Source organism: Oncorhynchus kisutch, linkage group LG26 (genome assembly GCF_002021735.2).
Source record: "Oncorhynchus kisutch isolate 150728-3 linkage group LG26, Okis_V2, whole genome shotgun sequence".
Taxonomy (NCBI): Eukaryota; Metazoa; Chordata; class Actinopteri; order Salmoniformes; family Salmonidae; genus Oncorhynchus; species Oncorhynchus kisutch.
This window is the reverse complement of record NC_034199.2, coordinates 23,204,062-23,220,088: the sequence shown is the minus strand read 5'-3', so window position 1 is coordinate 23,220,088 and position 16,027 is coordinate 23,204,062. Positions and strand designations below refer to the sequence as shown.

Here is a 16,027-nt window from a genome sequence, read left to right as displayed (position 1 = left end):
GCTCAGACCCTGAAGCAAGGATTTGCATATTATTTGAAAGGAAAAACTCTTGGAGGTTTGTGGAAATGTGAAAGGAATGTAGGAGAATATAACACAATAGATCTGGTGAAAGATCATTCAAAGAAAAAAACAACCGTTCTTTTGAATTTTTTTGTGCAATCTTTGAAATGCAAGAGAAAGGCCGTAATGTATTATTCCAGCCCAATTGCAATTTAGATTTTGGCCACTAGATGTGCAAAGTTTTAGACTTATCCAATGAACCATTCCATTTCTGTTCAATATTTTGTATCAAGACTGCCCAAATATGCCTAATTTGTTTATTAATAACTTTTCATGTTCAAAATTGTGCACTCTCCCCAAACAATAGCATGGTATTATTTCACTGTAACAGCTACTGTAAATTGGACAGTGCAGTTGTAGTGGAGCGGTTTTGAGAGCTTCAAGTTCCTCTGTGTCAACATCACTAAGGCCCTATCATGATCCAAACACACCGTAACAGTTGTGAAGAGGGCATGACAATGCATCTTCCCCCTTAGCTGTTCAGGAGTCTTATGGCTTAGGGGTAGAAGCTGTGAAACTGTTTAGAAGCCTCTTGGACCGCTCCGGTACCGCTTGCTGTGCGGTAGCAGAGAGAACGGTCTATGACTAGGGTGGCTGGAGTCTTTGAGAATTTTTAGGGCCTTCCTCTGACACCGTCTGGTATAGAGGTCCTGGATGGCAGAAAGCTTGGACCCAGTGATATACTGGGCCGTACTCACTACCCTCTGTAGTGCCTTGCGGTCGGAGGCCAAGCAGTTGCCATACCAGGCAGTGATGCAACCCGTCAGGATGCTCTCGATGGTGCAAATGTAAAACCTTTTGAGGATCTCAGGACCCATGCCAAATCTTTTTAGTTTCCTGAGGGGGAAAGACTTTGTTGTGCCCTCTTCACGTACATCAATCAATCAATCTCACAATATATTACAGTTATAAGCCAATTTCAGTGTTTGTATGTTATCAAGTTAAAGGGCCAGTCAAGTTATGGGGCATATCAAGATTACCTACAAAGTTTAACGATAGCCTTGATTTCTATGTGCAACAGAGCTCCCCTGATAATTTCTGATAAGATGGGCCAACTATTCCACTTCTTCCATTCTAGATTTATTAAAGCTTTTGATACTTAAATTAAGTTCATCAAAAATATTCATTATTGATTGATGCATTGCTTGCTGTTTGGGGTTTTAGGCTGGGTTTCTGTACAGCACTTTGTGACATCGGCTGATGTAAAAAGGGCTTTATAAATACATTTGATTGATGTACGTTGTAAACTGTCAGTGTTTGGTACAGGGTGTAGTGTTGGTTTTCTATGCTCTCTGGTAGTATAAAATCAGTGCACAAACAAGACCGGAAGTGTATAATTTGTGGGGTAAAAAGTGTATTCACACCAAAGACATTTATAAATAACCCAAGATAGTTCATGTGTGTCCTTTACAGCGGGAGCAAATTAAGCATAGTGGGCAGAACAAGCAAGGCCAAGCACGAACTAGCGAGATCCTATTGGCGCCCTGTAGCATATATTTACATGTTTCCGTTATGAAAAAAAAAAGCTCGGGTGTGCACAAACTCCATTCGACTTTGCAATCCTAGACAACGCAATTTAAAAAATAAAATAAAAACTTTGGCAAAGCTTCAAGTCCATAAAACTTAGTGCACTGTGTTCGTAATATATTATAGTTTTGGGAAGAGACAAATGTATTGAGATCAGATGTTTAATTTATGAGGAAATTGGCAGAATATTGGCCTAGTTCCATCCACTACCCGCTACTGGACTTCCTCTCACTACCATATTTGGGGGTGAGAAAACGTTCTAAACGGATGCTTCAGCTTTATAGCCCATTTGACGTGTCTGGGTTACCCTTTCTGTCGGTGGTCCACATTTTACACTCTTTGGTTTAGTCGACATAATCGAAAATGGCGGAATACCTGGCGTCCATTTTCGGTACAGAGAAAGATAAGTGAGTAAAATGTTCTTATAGGCTTGCTTATTTGGTCAAACAATCATACGATTTAGGCCTACGATAACTTTCTCATTGCATTTGGCTGTCTTGGCTACTTACCTATGATATATCATGCAGCATTAGAAGTTGTGAAACGTCAATGTGTTAGCGTCTAGTGTAGCTAGCTAACATTAGCATGGGGTAATATGTTGTTTGAACGTATGCACAGACCGTTCTTTTATAGCTCAATGGTGTGCATAGATGGATAAGGGATCTTTGTGAGTGTGTGCGCTGAGCAGTTTGTCAGTCCCACCTCTCTAAAATGTGCATTAGCTATATTACTGAAGTTAGCTAGCTAACCTGTTAAGACAATTTAGGCATGGCTTGGGGCATTATTTCGTGTGAGACCTGGGCAACTTTCTCTATTTGCCAAATTAGCCAGCTAGGCTAGCTGTACCAATTATTTATTTAATCTGTGGCTATACATTCAGTAACTACCTAACGATAACTAGTTCGCTAGCTCCAAGTCCCAAATTCCTCCACTGATGCCCATGTTGTGTATCCAAGTTAAATAAATTGAGACAATAAGGTAACTAGGCCGTTCACAATATATTAACGTTAGCTGATATGGGCCCTAGTTATACCAAGGTAAAGTTGGTTTTATATTCACACATTCGGACATTCAGCAGACATTAGCCAAAAGCCATTTAAAATGGTTAAAAAAAACGAATTAATTGTCATCTAAAAAATAGATATACTTTATTCTATTCATGTCTAGTATACTTTAACAATCTTCTGTTTTGAATTTAAAAAATCCAGTTTTGAAGGAAATGCATACAATATTTAAAAGACCATTTTAAAGCTGTATAAATCATTAACTTATTCACCCATTTGTCACAGTCATCAAACTATGTATGATTTATTCTATAAATGTCTAGCATACTTTTGCAGCCTTTGTTTTGAGGAAAGATTCCAGTTTTTACTTGATAGAAATGCTTAACATCTATAAAATGCCATTTAAAGCTATATAAATCAATAACATTTTCACTGACTATGACAATCATCAAACCTATGTATGATTTATTCTATGAATGTCCAGTATACTTCTACAACCTTTGCAATTCCAGTTTGGATAGAAATGCATAACATCTATCAGGGTTATCCTTGTATTATTTCTCTGTTCTAATATCATTACTCTTATTTTATTATTCTACTATGAGAGACACTAGATGCATACTATGACAGTTATTCACTTTAATAGGTACACACGTATCTGGCACAAGTCACGATTTAAACTGATTTGGATTTCAAAGACTGACATTATTTTTTTAAAACCTTTTTTAAATTTGACCTTTATTTTACTAGGCAAGTCAGTTAAGAACAAATTCTTATTTACAATGACGGCCTACTGGGGAACAGTGGGTTAACTACCTTGTTCGGGGGCAGAAGGACAGATTTTTACCTTGTCAGCTCAGGGATTTTATCCAGCAACCTTTCAAATAAATAATGAAACATGCTCAATTTGGTTTAAATAATACAAAAACACAGTGTTGGAGAAGAAAGTAAACGTGCTTTTGTCAAGGTTGTGGTCAAGGTACAAATCTGTCGTTCTGCCCCCGAACAGGCAGTTAACCCACTGTTCCTAGGCCGTCATTGAAAATAAGAATTTGTTCTTAACTGACTTGCCTGGTTAAATAAAGGTAAAATAAAAATAAATAAATAAAAAATGCATGTCAATTTAGCAATTGAACAAAAATCCAATTCAATTTGAAAATGTTCCTTATTGCAAAAGCATGTAACAGAATTTGGGTATTCCAGAACTGTAATTTACCTGTAAATAAAGATAACCCTGTTTTATGTTTATAATACTGCAGATATAATGCTGTGTGCCAGAGATGGTACCATTCAGCTTGTCTAGGGATGACAAAGGACTTCAACAAAACCAAAATAGATAATGATTGGATGGGACCTCTTTGCTGTTTAAATTAGACGCATATAAAAGACTGTTGTGCCTTGTAACTACTTTAAAATGTGGAACTGTTGCACTACAAATGCAGACATTGATTTGGCATACACTTTAAGATTGTAAACATTGTCTAACTTCATATAGTTATTGCAAGTGATTTGTTTTTCTTACTGAGACAATCACTGAATTAGTTATTGATTTCTTCATCTTTAAATGCAATATTTGAGATTTTTTTGTATGTCTATCAAATCAAAACTGCAATTTCTACTCAAAGCCAAGTTTGTAAATGTATGTGGGACATTTTATAGAATAAATCATACCTAGTTTGATGTTTTTGTGACATGGTGAATTAGTTATTGATTTATACCGCTTTAAATGGCATTTTATGTATTTCTATAAAATCAAAACTGTAATTTCTTCTCAAAGCAAAGGTTGTAAAAGTATACTAGACATTTATAGTGTAAATCATACCTAGTTTTATGTTTCTGTGACGATCAATTTATTAGTTATTGATTTTTAAATGGCGTTTGGCGAATGTCTGATTGTCAATGTCCGAATGTGTGAATAGTAAACCAACTTTAACTCGGTCCTAGTTATACTATCTGCTCTAGCTAGCTAATGTGACTTTGATAAATCCAATGCAATTTGACTTTGAACATGCTGCTGTTTTCCAAACTTGATCACTTAATGGAAAGTTGCACATTTAATTTATTTTGCATCTGGGTACATGAGTGTGAACTCATGTACCTAGCTAGTTATGCATTTCAGGACTGTTTAGCTAGCTATTTCTCGTCCTTCAGGGTGAACTGTTCTTTCTACTTTAAAATTGGTGCCTGCCGCCATGGTGACCGATGCTCCAGATTACATAATAAACCAACTTTCAGCCAGGTAAGTCAATTCAGTAAAGCAAACTTGTTTAAAATGTTTGCTTCTACCAGATGTGCTGCATGAAATGGAATAGCATGTGTAAAACTTCTCCTGCCAAGATGAAGTGGTTGTCATGCTCTGGGCTGGTTTGACAAATGGTAACCTCTCGTGGAACTATGCTGCATGACCAAATTATGTGAGATTTTAGTTCTGGTTTAACCAAGATTATTAAAATGGCCATTATCTTTGGTTTATCTTTGATCCAGTGATTGATGCTTTGTTTACCTTGTTCTTCTAATCAGAGATTGGAAAGGTTTATCAGCACTGGTTTTTCAGATAGTGAAACAAAATAGTGGAATTGATTAACATTGAATTGGAGTGTTATTCAATGTTGTGTGAATAACCCTTTCTCCCCCCATTAACATATATTTTGATTCATTCTAGCAGAGAGATGGATGTGTGCTTGTGTATGTGGGCTTGATTGTGCATCAGCTGATTCCCTTTGATGAAAACAGAAGGGCTTGTCAATAATCCTCTTGAATAATAACACTACTAAAAGATGGCAGTTATGAGTTTGAATGTAGATCACTAAATACTGTTCAAGTTAGTGTCCTAAATATATGAAACAGGAAGTGTGTTTTATGCAGCTATGCTACTGACACAAACACAGCGATATACACACTTCCTCCATTTTTGGTGGTCCAAGCCTGTTCAGCGACCTCTCTTTGAATATCCAAAGCATTTCTTGCATCCCGCGTCTCAGTATACCAGACAAAACATCTCAAACGACAGTGTCTCCCTGCTTTACCGTTTCTCTAGCTAGTCCATCATCAATTAACATGTACGGTTTCTAATGCCAATAGGACAAATAATTCCTAATCTTAGTAGGGCCAGGATGATACCAGTATTGCGATACTCGCTAGTGTCGTGGCAAGGAAACAAATCACAAAGCTGATTTGAACTTCTTCAGGAAAACAGCCCTAAGGTTGGAAACTAACATCATTATGGTGTCATCCAGAGTCACACAAAACATTTCCCCCAAGCTATAGCACACAATACTTTACATACAGCAGGTTTTTAAAGGACCAAAGAGGTTGCTCTGCTTTTGTTTTCATCTTTTATCTAATATATTGCGATACTGGCATTGTCACAACCCAAATTTTTAGGGAAATGTCTGCCCTGAATCTAGGTCATCCTCTCCTCCATCCCTTTCACTTGGTCACATTTTAAATATCTAAAGAGCCGGAGAGCTTGACTTGAGAGCTAGATTCACCCGGGGGTCCCATGAGTCGCTCTCTTACACTCCCTGTTTTCTGTTTTTGTACATTTGTCTCTACTCCAGCATTTTGGATGTTGATGGCATTTTCATACATATCTGATCCCCCCCCCATTTGAAGATGTCGTAAGTGTTTGGTGGAATTTCACTTATAGTGTACCAAAGTAGTCAAAAGTTCAGTATATGGTTCCCGTATTCCTAGCACATAATGTCTAGCTACATCAAGCTTGTGACTTTACAAACTCTGGATGCATTTGCAGATTGTTTGGGGTTGTTTTTCCCAATATGAACTGAATGATGACTGGAGTAATTTATCATTCTAAGTGATTTAGAAGTGTTCAGAAACATTGAGTAAATAATCTTGATAATGCCACGATGAAGAAAAATCATGAATGATGACGAGTGAGAAAGTTGGAGGCTACAACAAAGCATGCTAACCTCTCACCATTACCAATAATGAGGTATATCAGCATTGTTTGTATGATCTTTGTCCCTCTAACTTTCTCACTCATCACCATTCACAATTTAGTTCATGATTATCTGTAATCGTGGTAGCATTCACATTCATGTTGAGGTGTTAACATCTATTTTTACTTACTATAAGTGACTCCAAAATGACAATACATTATTCATCATTCACTTCCCGTTGGACATAATATAATCTGAAACTCAACCAAAAAATGCATCCAACCAGTGTTGCCAACTCCTCAGTAAGGAAAGTAGCTATTGGCTGTCCTAAAAGTCGCCAAATGACGTCATCGCCTAATTTTCATAATTGGCCATGTGCATGTAATTGTGATGGACGCTGTAGGAGAGAGGAATAACGTCGTGGGAGAGACAAAAAGTGAGTAAAAACACCCTAAATGTGTTTAGAACTACAAATTTAATTTCTTCTGTCGATTCTTTTTATATATTTTTTTTATGTCACAATTTCAACCCTCCTTTATCTGGGCTTGGGACCTGCAAAAGTGACCCAAAAGAGACACTGGCGGAGTTTTAGTTTTTTATTAAACATTTTAGTTTTTTAGCTTAAGTTTTCTTAATTTGGTTTGGTGTATAATCTTATGGTCCACTTAGGGGCCTACAACAAGTCACAGTAAAAACATGAACATTTGAACCATAACATAAAATACAAAAATTGTATACAATCTAAATAGACAATAGAAAAAACTGTCAATGGCAATGTGAGAGCATTATGGTAACTAGTCTTGCCCTAATTCAGTTTTTATTTTATTTTAATGTAAGCCAGGGCGGGATCAGCCAGCAGCAGCTTCCCGCATGTGCGATTAATTTGCGGTGTGGACGAGGAGGGGTGAACATCTCCTGCTCTGACTGCAGCACGAGGACCGCCTGTGAGTGCTTTGGACAGGGGTGGGGCCCACGGCTGCACCCTCTGCTTGTTGAGAAGAGTAAGAACGATACGCAAGCACTAAGTCTCCAAAAGTCTCCAATAACACCAGAACATTTTTCTACATTTGTCGCTAGTCGCTTTCTTGAAAATGTTCACTAGAGGGGTCTGAATACTCGCGAAGTTGGCAACACTGCATCCAACAATTCACAAGCTTGATGTCATTGTGTGTAAGGAATACCGACCAAATACTAAACTTTTGACTACTTTAATACTATGTGACATTTGTTACGTCTTCAAATGGGGGGGACTAGATCTATAAAGAGCTTTCATTTCTAAACAGAAAATCCGATGTGTGTAAAAATACCCTAAAATAAAAGGTGATTCTATACTGTCACCTCATATGAAACATTTGATCTCAAATCCAACATGCTGGAATATAGAGCCAAATTAAAAATGTTAGCATCACTATCAACACACGTGTATGTAGTGGAGTGTAATTCAGTGACATGGCCTCTGCATCTCCATTGAAATTGCTGGCCATGCCTTTTGCAAGAGATTCCATGCAGAAAGTTGACTGCTTGAACAGACTGCAAATTACTCTGGCCAGCCTCTGTTAGATCTGACCCTACCCTAGAGTGGGGTTTTCACTATTCTCTCCAGGTTGTTGGCAATCCTTCTTAGTTTTTTTGACAGAGCTCAAACCATTTGGCTGGATTATTGACATAGTCATGTGCCTGATGTCCCTTGTTGTAGGGATGTGACAACAACAACAAAAAATCTGAAGATTCCATGTGCATTCACAATGCAGCTTTGCTGTTTGGGTCTTATGGTGCGTTCCTTTCAGATGGTTAAGCATGGCACCTATACTACCTCGAGGGGTTAAATTTGGACGGCACATTTTGGTTGAATCCATTCAGTTGTGCAACCCCACTTGGTATCCCCAACTATTAACAATGATGGCGTAGTGGTGGACAGTTGACTCAAAAATAATTGATTCCTTGTTTCCTTGCACGTGAACGCCTATTTCTGAGTGTCACGCAGAATCAACTCTTAAGTTTCAGTATTTTTGGAACAGATGAGACTTACATTTTTTTTTTTTATGTATGCACTTTCAACAACACAAATATGTGCATTTTGGTCATTTAGCAGACACACTGATACAGAGCGACTTACTGGAGCAATTAGGGTTAAGTGGCCTGTACACGGGCACATCAAATTTTTTATTTTTTTACCTAATCTGCTCAGGAATTCGAACCAGCGACCTTTCAGTTACTGGCCCAATGCTCTTAACTGCTAGGTGGAGAGTGAGAGGGGTACCGTATAGGCAGGTCGGACACCAGGCAGACAAGTCAGAACCGTGCACTAGGCTTATCTATTGGCAATCAAATGCTGTATCTCGCAATTTCTTGGCTTGCAATGTCTCGCAACTTCAGTAAAGCAGGGCCTATCGTCAATGAATAGGCTAGGGTATTCTATACACAACAGACCGAAGACTAAACACACGTATATGTCTTGGTAATCTCTTGCATGCCAAATTCACCAAAATCGACTCAAGTTTGCCTCTTTCTCTCTTGTTTTATTTAAATTGTTCAACGTTCCCCATGTCTTTAGCCGATACAATGGAAAATGTTTTGTGATAACTACACTGCAATTTTTATTGGACATTTTTTTCCTTAACATTAATGATCCCAATTTTGGTTTAAACTTTCACACCCCTACGTCGTTCCCTCCTATTAATATATTGTGACTGCGTTCGACTAAATATGACCGAGTCACTAAACATAATTTCAGTCCTCTTTATCAACAGTAATCTCAAGCTTTTGCAATAGCTAGCACTTTTCCACCAGTTGGCCTACTCTCTGCAATGGGTTGTCTGAAGTGGTAGGATTTATCTGTGGCCCGTTCCCATCTCAAAGTCAAATGTATCTCTCTCACTGAACAGATTATTAGAACATAGCACATCTAGGCTTCCTCTAGGTTTCCCTACAGCTCGCCTTGCCTGCATGGGACAGAGAAAAGACACAAACTCCCCAGCGTGTCCACCGGTCAAGCACGGACTCCTGCTTTATTTTGCCCTTACCCCTCCTACAGACTCAAGGTTCCTCTACATCCAGGGATTTTGTCTGCCCACCCTCTATAGGTTCTACGTCTCGGGATTTGGTCCGCCCCCCTTCTATAGGTTCTAGGTATCGGGATTTGGTCCGCCCCCCTTCTATAGGTTCTAGGTATCGGGATTTGGTCCGCCCCCCTTCTATAGGTTCTAGGTATCGGGATTTGGTCCGCCCCCCTTCTATAGGTTCTAGGTATCGGGATTTGGTCCGCCCCCCCTCCTATAGGTTCTAGGTATCGGGATTTGGTCCGCCCCCCTTCTATAGGTTCTAGGTATCGGGATTTGGTCCGCCCCCCTCCTATAGGTTCTAGGTATCGGGATTTGGTCCGCCCCCCCTCCTATAGGTTCTAGGTATCGGGATTTGGTCCGCCCCCCCTCCTATAGGTTCTAGGTATCGGGATTTGGTCCGCCCCCCCTCCTATAGGTTCTAGGTATCGGGATTTGGTCCGCCCCCCTCCTATAGGTTCTAGGTATCGGGATTTGGTCTGCCCCCCCTCCTATAGGTTCTAGGTATCGGGATTTGGTCTGCCCCCCCTCCTATAGGTTCTAGGTATCGGGATTTGGTCTGCCCCCCCTCCTATAGGTTCTAGGTATCGGGATTTGGTCCGCCCCCCCTCCTATAGGTTCTAGGTATCGGGATTTGGTCCGCCCCCCCCCTATAGGTTCTAGGTATCGGGATTTCTTATTTTATTGATTAAACCTTTCCACATTTTAGCAAGAGGGGCCAAACAGTCCTCTACCTTCAGCACCACCTGTGGGTTAAAAAATAAAGTCTGTTTTAGTTAGCTATATAGCCTATTTTTGGGGGGAGGGTTTAGTTTTTGTATTTTTATAAACCATTTTTTGATTTTTCCCTCTGCAGACCATCGTGATTCAAAACATCTACCGTAACCCCCAAAACAGTGCGCAGACGGCCGACGGCTCCCACTGTAAGTGCCTCCGGTCCAGTCCTCTCAGCCCACCAGGTCATTCTAGCTCTCTCCCCCTCCTCAGATTTTAGGTCTGCGTCTCCACTGGCTTCCTGCAGGGCTTCGGAGGGTCTGTCTCAGCACTGGTAGCAGGGGGTACCACAACACAACACTTTAGTATATCGCCAATCGAATAAATATATTTTTTCATCCGTTGCCATTCAGAGGTCTAAGCCTAGGTGTAGAATGACATGCTCTGATAGTGACATTGAAAAGGACTCAAAAAAATAATGCCTTGATCCCCACTATTCACATTGGATCTTTAAAGCTATTATCCACAGGAAATCTCCACATAGTACCTGTTTTCTAACAGTTATAATGCACAGATGACAGACTTTAGGTATTTTTCAGGTGCTTTCAGAGAAGACTGACAATACACCTGCCCTAGTGCCCAACATGCGTTTGTGAATAGCTAGGTTTCCATCCAATTGGCAACATTTTATGGGAATATTCGAAAATCTGCATAAAACGATGTGCACATTTTTCCCCATGAGATATTTTTCTGTTGCAGATAAAAGGCTGCGTGATGAGAGTGAACATAAAAAAAAGTTTGCTGCTTAATTGGTTTCCATTGCATTTTCAACTCTACTGATGGTTTTCTCACAAGAGAACGTGGGTTATCGCCAGTGTGCCCACTCTGGTATTGGCACGTTCTCTCTAGCAGCGCTATCTGCGCACTGTTGGCTAGAGTGCGTGTATAGCCTACATGATTACATTTATTATTATTATGGACAAAAGAGCAAGATTATTTTTGTCAGACTGCAGCCAAGTATCGATAATCATGTCACTAGAACAAGACCCTCAATATTTATTGGAAAGGAGCATCAAGCTCATCACCTTGCACTTTCACCACCCTGTGAAGTTCATCGTAACTTTCATCTGTAGTCTAATAAACTGCATGCTTTACCGACGAGTCATAGTGGGAGGACCACATGTCATATATCAATATTTGCGCTTAAAAGCGTTTCCACCAACATTTCTCCCATTAATTTTACCAACTCAAAAAGATCCCACCTTGTCTAGCGTGTTTTGTTTTGTCGACATTTGGAAAGTTGAATGAAAAATGTTTCCATCAGGCCTGTCAGGGCTTTTTTTCATCCGACATGTTTCTACTCGCATTAAAAGGTTGGAGAAGAACCTGGTTAGACAGCAAACACATCTACATGAGTTACTGTCTAGACACAGAACAGTTTGGGATTTTAGTTTTTGCTCTTCCAATACTGCCGCCCCTATATGTTAGACTGATTCAGACGTCATCAGCCATATTGTAAATGTGTAAATGGTACCCTGATGTTGAGCCCCGGCTAGCAGAGCTGATGCATTGCCACTCTCTTCCTCTAAGGTAAGTCGTGGGTTTGTGGTCTTGTTGCTGTCATGTGTAACTGTTCTGTTTCTCAGCTGAGAAACTCAGAATGACTGGCAAAAAGTTACTTTTAAAAATGTATTAAAAGGAAGAAATGATAACTAGTAATAGAAACATCTTGGCATCCAATCACCTATGATTCAGCAAGTTCTAGAGGTCATTTCAAGCCTCCATGACCTGGTATGTAATGTTTGGGAGGCTAAATTTTCGGTTCTATTGGATTTTCCACCATAATTTTCCATAGTCAAATATTGTCATGCTGAGACATTCACTTCTTCCAGCTCCATCTCTTTCAGCGTGGACCAGTCCCATGGATCATCTTAACCTCTTTCAGTCATCCCTTCCTACCCTGTTCTGGGCCTGGTTGGGGCACAAGTACACAGTTTTGAGGGAGGGGGATGGGAGTAAATGCACCTATTTAACTACCATTTTAGAAATCTGCCTGAAACTATCTCAAAAATGTACATTTTGTATTTCAGACCATTGCCCTCTTGAACATTTACCGTAACCCTCAAAACACTGCCCAGTCTGCCGATGGTTTGCGCTGTAAGTTTCCCACTTGTTAACAGGGACCTGTGGCACAAAATGTTATCATTTTATCTTTCTCTTCATTTGCCCACACTTCCCTTTGGGGTGCCATCTGACCTCTTTATCTGACATGTTAAGATTTAGCCCTTTAACATGATCAGTGATATACATTCTCTGCCCTTTAGTGCTGTAATATACATGTAATACAACGGGTACTAATGTTACGTAAAACAGACCATGTATACTACCGTTCTGGTGCCATGTAGTCAGTGTAACTGAAATAGTCCAAATTATGTTTTGATGCATACAGTATGTTTCTTTTAATTCAAAACCTAACATGTATTCTAGGAAAACATTTTATTCATCATTGTTACAGCTTCACACAAAAAACACTATTATATTCTAGAGGGTAAGCCTGCTCTTGTCTCAGGTGGTCAAACTAATTTAGGATACATCTTTAGTTTTTATTGTACAAAATGAGATATGACACATGGGGTGTGATTTTGGTGAATTGAGTATGACTGACATTGTGTTTGGGCCCCAGTGAGTCCCATTCCTTAGCATCAATTGAAGGCTGTATTGTCTATGCCAGACCGTACCATTACTACTTAGCACTCACTGAATGTAACTAAAATTAGTCTCAAAAGACTCTGTCCTCTCATAAAGGTCAAATGTCCAGGCTTATTGTCGTCCTTGGTGTGCAGAGGCACAATGAGCGTATTTTTCGCATTGACCCTTTGCCTCCGGACAGTATTGTCTTTGCTGTCGTCCTTATTTCATCTGTCCTGGACTGTGTACTATTAGATTGAATACATTTTTAATAGTAGTCCAGACTCCTAGGTGTTAGAAATATTTATCCTGTGCATGTAGTTTATGAAACCACAATGCTGATGTCACCTACTGTAACACGTTGACTGGTCCCTGATGTGTGAGTTTCTCCCCTGTGGCCACTAGGTGCCGTCAGTGATGTGGAGATGCAGGAGCACTATGACGAGTTCTTTGAGGTGAGTCAGTGATGCGGTAGTACGCCCATTTGAATGGTGTGGATGATGCAATTCAGGTCTACCTTGCTTCTCTTCCCCCTCCACACAGCCCATTTGGGAATCATTGTACAATATACTGAAACAGAATAGAAATGTATTTTGAGCATGTGTGGGAAATGTACTTTGAATTGAAATCCATTTAAAACAGTGTATTCGCCCTTCTGTCTGTCAATCCCATTCTCCCTCGGTTTCTCTTGCTTTAGGAGGTCTTCACAGAGATGGAGGAGAAGTATGGAGAGGTGGAGGAGATGAACGTGTGCGATAACCTGGGAGACCATCTGGTCGGAAACGTATATGTGAAGGTGTGTCACTGACTGTGTGTAATGGTGGGTTTTGTGTACATTTTTTGACGAAAACACGTTCCTCTTCTCATTCAATCACACTGTCATTCTCAGCCTCATTAGAACCTACATTTGCACACACACTAACTCGGTGATGGTCTCTGTAGTTCCGTCGTGAAGAAGACGCGGAGAAGGCAGTGATGGATCTGAATAACCGCTGGTTCAACGGTCAGCCCATCCACGCCGAGCTCTCTCCCGTTACCGACTTCAGAGAAGCCTGCTGCCGCCAGTACGAGATGGGGTCAGTACTCCACCACTGGACCACACGCACACCATTTTCAGTTCAACATTGCATTAATGGTGACACCTACAGAAATGCATTGTATCAGTTAGTGCACTAACTGAATTCTCGCTCTCTCCACAGGGAGTGCACTAACTGCATTCTCGCTCTCTCTACAGGGAGTGCACTGACTGCATTCTTGCTCTCTCTACAGGGAGTGCACTGACTGCATTCTTGCTCTCTCTACAGGGAGTGCACTGACTGCATTCTCGCTCTCTCTACAGGGAGTGCACTGACTGCATTCTCGCTCTCTCTACAGGGAGTGCACTGACTGCATTCTCGCTCTCTCTACAGGGAGTGCACTCGAGGAGGCTTCTGTAACTTCATGCACCTGAAGCCCATCTCTAGGGAGCTGAGGAGGGAGCTATATGGACGCCGCAGGAAGAGGGGGTAAGCTCAGGCTCTGAGAGTCAACGCTAATCATAAAACTTATGCTGCTTTCAAGTGTTCTCCGGAATGCACCTTTCTGCCGTGATAGTTTTCACGTATGTTTGAGGGGGAAAGTTCTCAAGTTCTCATAGCTCCTTTTTTTCCGTCTTCCTCAGAGGGGGGCATCATTCTCGCTCCCGTTCCAGGGAACGTCGTTCGCGCTCAAGGGACAGAGGAAGGGGAGGTGGAGGTGGAGGTGGTGGACGCGACCGCGAGAAAAGGCGCTCCAGAGACCGAGAACGCTCTGGAAGATTCTAAACAGAGCATCTACCAAAGAGCCATCCCTCTCCATTATCACTCTCCATCCATCCCCAAATCCCTCTATCCTTGCCTCCATTGCAGCCTATCAATTCATCCTTGGCCCTTTCATATAATTGCGTCCCAATGACATTAATTGGAAGATGTTGGACATGTTTTTTTTTTTCCTTGTTTTGTTTTTTTCAAGAAATGGAACGCTTTTCTTTTCAATAAAAAAAACTATATGATTTGTACAAATTTCTTTGAAATAGTTACTCTGGAAAACAAAAAGTAATGTTTTTATAGTGATCAGCTATGAGTAACTTTTGCCTTGAGTCATCATGCTCTAGACTGGGCTTACTGTAAGTGAGGGAATTTAAATACTTCCCATAGACTCCCAGTAACTTGACTCCCTCAGCTAATTTCTCACACAGAACATGCTCAGCTGTGAACTGAGTGTTCACTTGGCTCAAAAAGACAGTTGCCATAGATATGAAGGATTATCTCCTAAACCATAACCATATCATACCTCTTTTTTTCCAGTTTCCCATGCCAACATTTGCCTGTTTGGATTATGTCTACAAGTACATATTATTGACTGTGTTGACCTATAATTTTGGATAAATTGACTTGGCTGGAGAGGGAGGAGTCAAGGCCATAGTGTGGTTGAAGTAACACATTTAATACAGAATTCTTCTGGGTACTTACATTCAATATGAGAATGATAAGAGTGTGCAAAGCTGTCAAGGCAAAGGGTGTTTACTTTGAAGAATCTAAAATATATTTTGATTTGTTTAATACTTTTTTGGTTACTACATGATTCCATATGTGTTATTTCAATGTTTTGATGTCTTCACTATTATGCTACAATGTAGAAAATAGTACAAATAAAGGAAAACCCTTCAATCAGTGTGTCCAAATTTGACTGGTAGTGTAAGTAGTTTCCATTCAGAATTGACAGAAGCACAGTGCCAGAGACAAGAATACTGCCCCAGATGCAGAATTTCACATGGAAAGTGAACATGAGGTGGATGCAAAGTCTGAAAGTCTCAACTTTATTTCAAACTGAAACCAAAACTTTGTTCAGTGAGTGTTGGACTACAGGCTTGATTTCCAAAGCACTCCACCTATCAATGACACAATATCCCATTGGTTTAACACTCTCTTCACCTCTGTACAGAGAACCCTAGACAGTAATTGCCACTACATCATGGTTAAGTTTGATAACAGGAAGGCGGCCTATGTAATGGTTGTCTTTTTGTGCTGAAAAACAAATGTTATAGCTTGTTGAG

General features: G+C 40.3%; 1 protein-coding gene across 5 annotated transcripts; it reads left to right on the top strand.

Moving 5' to 3' along the window:
- The first annotated feature begins 1,873 nt into the window (after positions 1 to 1,873).
- On the top strand, positions 1,874 to 15,655 carry LOC109871028 (splicing factor U2AF 35 kDa subunit). Of its 5 annotated transcripts, XM_031806274.1 has the most exons (9): positions 1,934 to 1,994; positions 4,743 to 4,830; positions 10,409 to 10,475; positions 12,357 to 12,423; positions 13,360 to 13,409; positions 13,652 to 13,750; positions 13,897 to 14,030; positions 14,364 to 14,459; positions 14,615 to 15,655. In XM_031806274.1, the coding sequence occupies exons 5-9, from the start codon at positions 13,380 to 13,382 to the stop codon at positions 14,754 to 14,756; spliced, it is 501 nt and encodes a 166-aa protein (XP_031662134.1). In that variant the 5' UTR covers positions 1,934 to 1,994; positions 4,743 to 4,830; positions 10,409 to 10,475; positions 12,357 to 12,423; positions 13,360 to 13,379; the 3' UTR covers positions 14,757 to 15,655. The 5 variants fall into 5 exon arrangements, with proteins under 5 accessions (XP_020317377.1, XP_020317378.1, XP_031662135.1 ...); XM_020461788.2 differs by lacking the exon at positions 10,409 to 10,475 and having other exon boundaries at positions 1,874 to 1,994; XM_020461789.2 differs by lacking the exon at positions 12,357 to 12,423 and having other exon boundaries at positions 1,874 to 1,994.
- The last annotated feature ends 372 nt before the right edge of the window (positions 15,656 to 16,027 follow it).

What these genes read in the sequence shown, in the direction of transcription:
- LOC109871028 (XM_020461788.2), top strand. Translation starts at nt 1,951, where the DNA reads ATGGCGGAATACCTGGCGTCCATTTTCGGTACAGAGAAAGATAA. An exon ending in ACTATGACGAGTTCTTTGAG is followed by an intron (nt 13,410 to 13,651) that starts GTGAGTCAGTGA and finishes CTCTTGCTTTAG; the next exon opens with GAGGTCTTCACAGAGATGGA. An exon ending in TCGGAAACGTATATGTGAAG is followed by an intron (nt 13,751 to 13,896) that starts GTGTGTCACTGA and finishes TGGTCTCTGTAG; the next exon opens with TTCCGTCGTGAAGAAGACGC.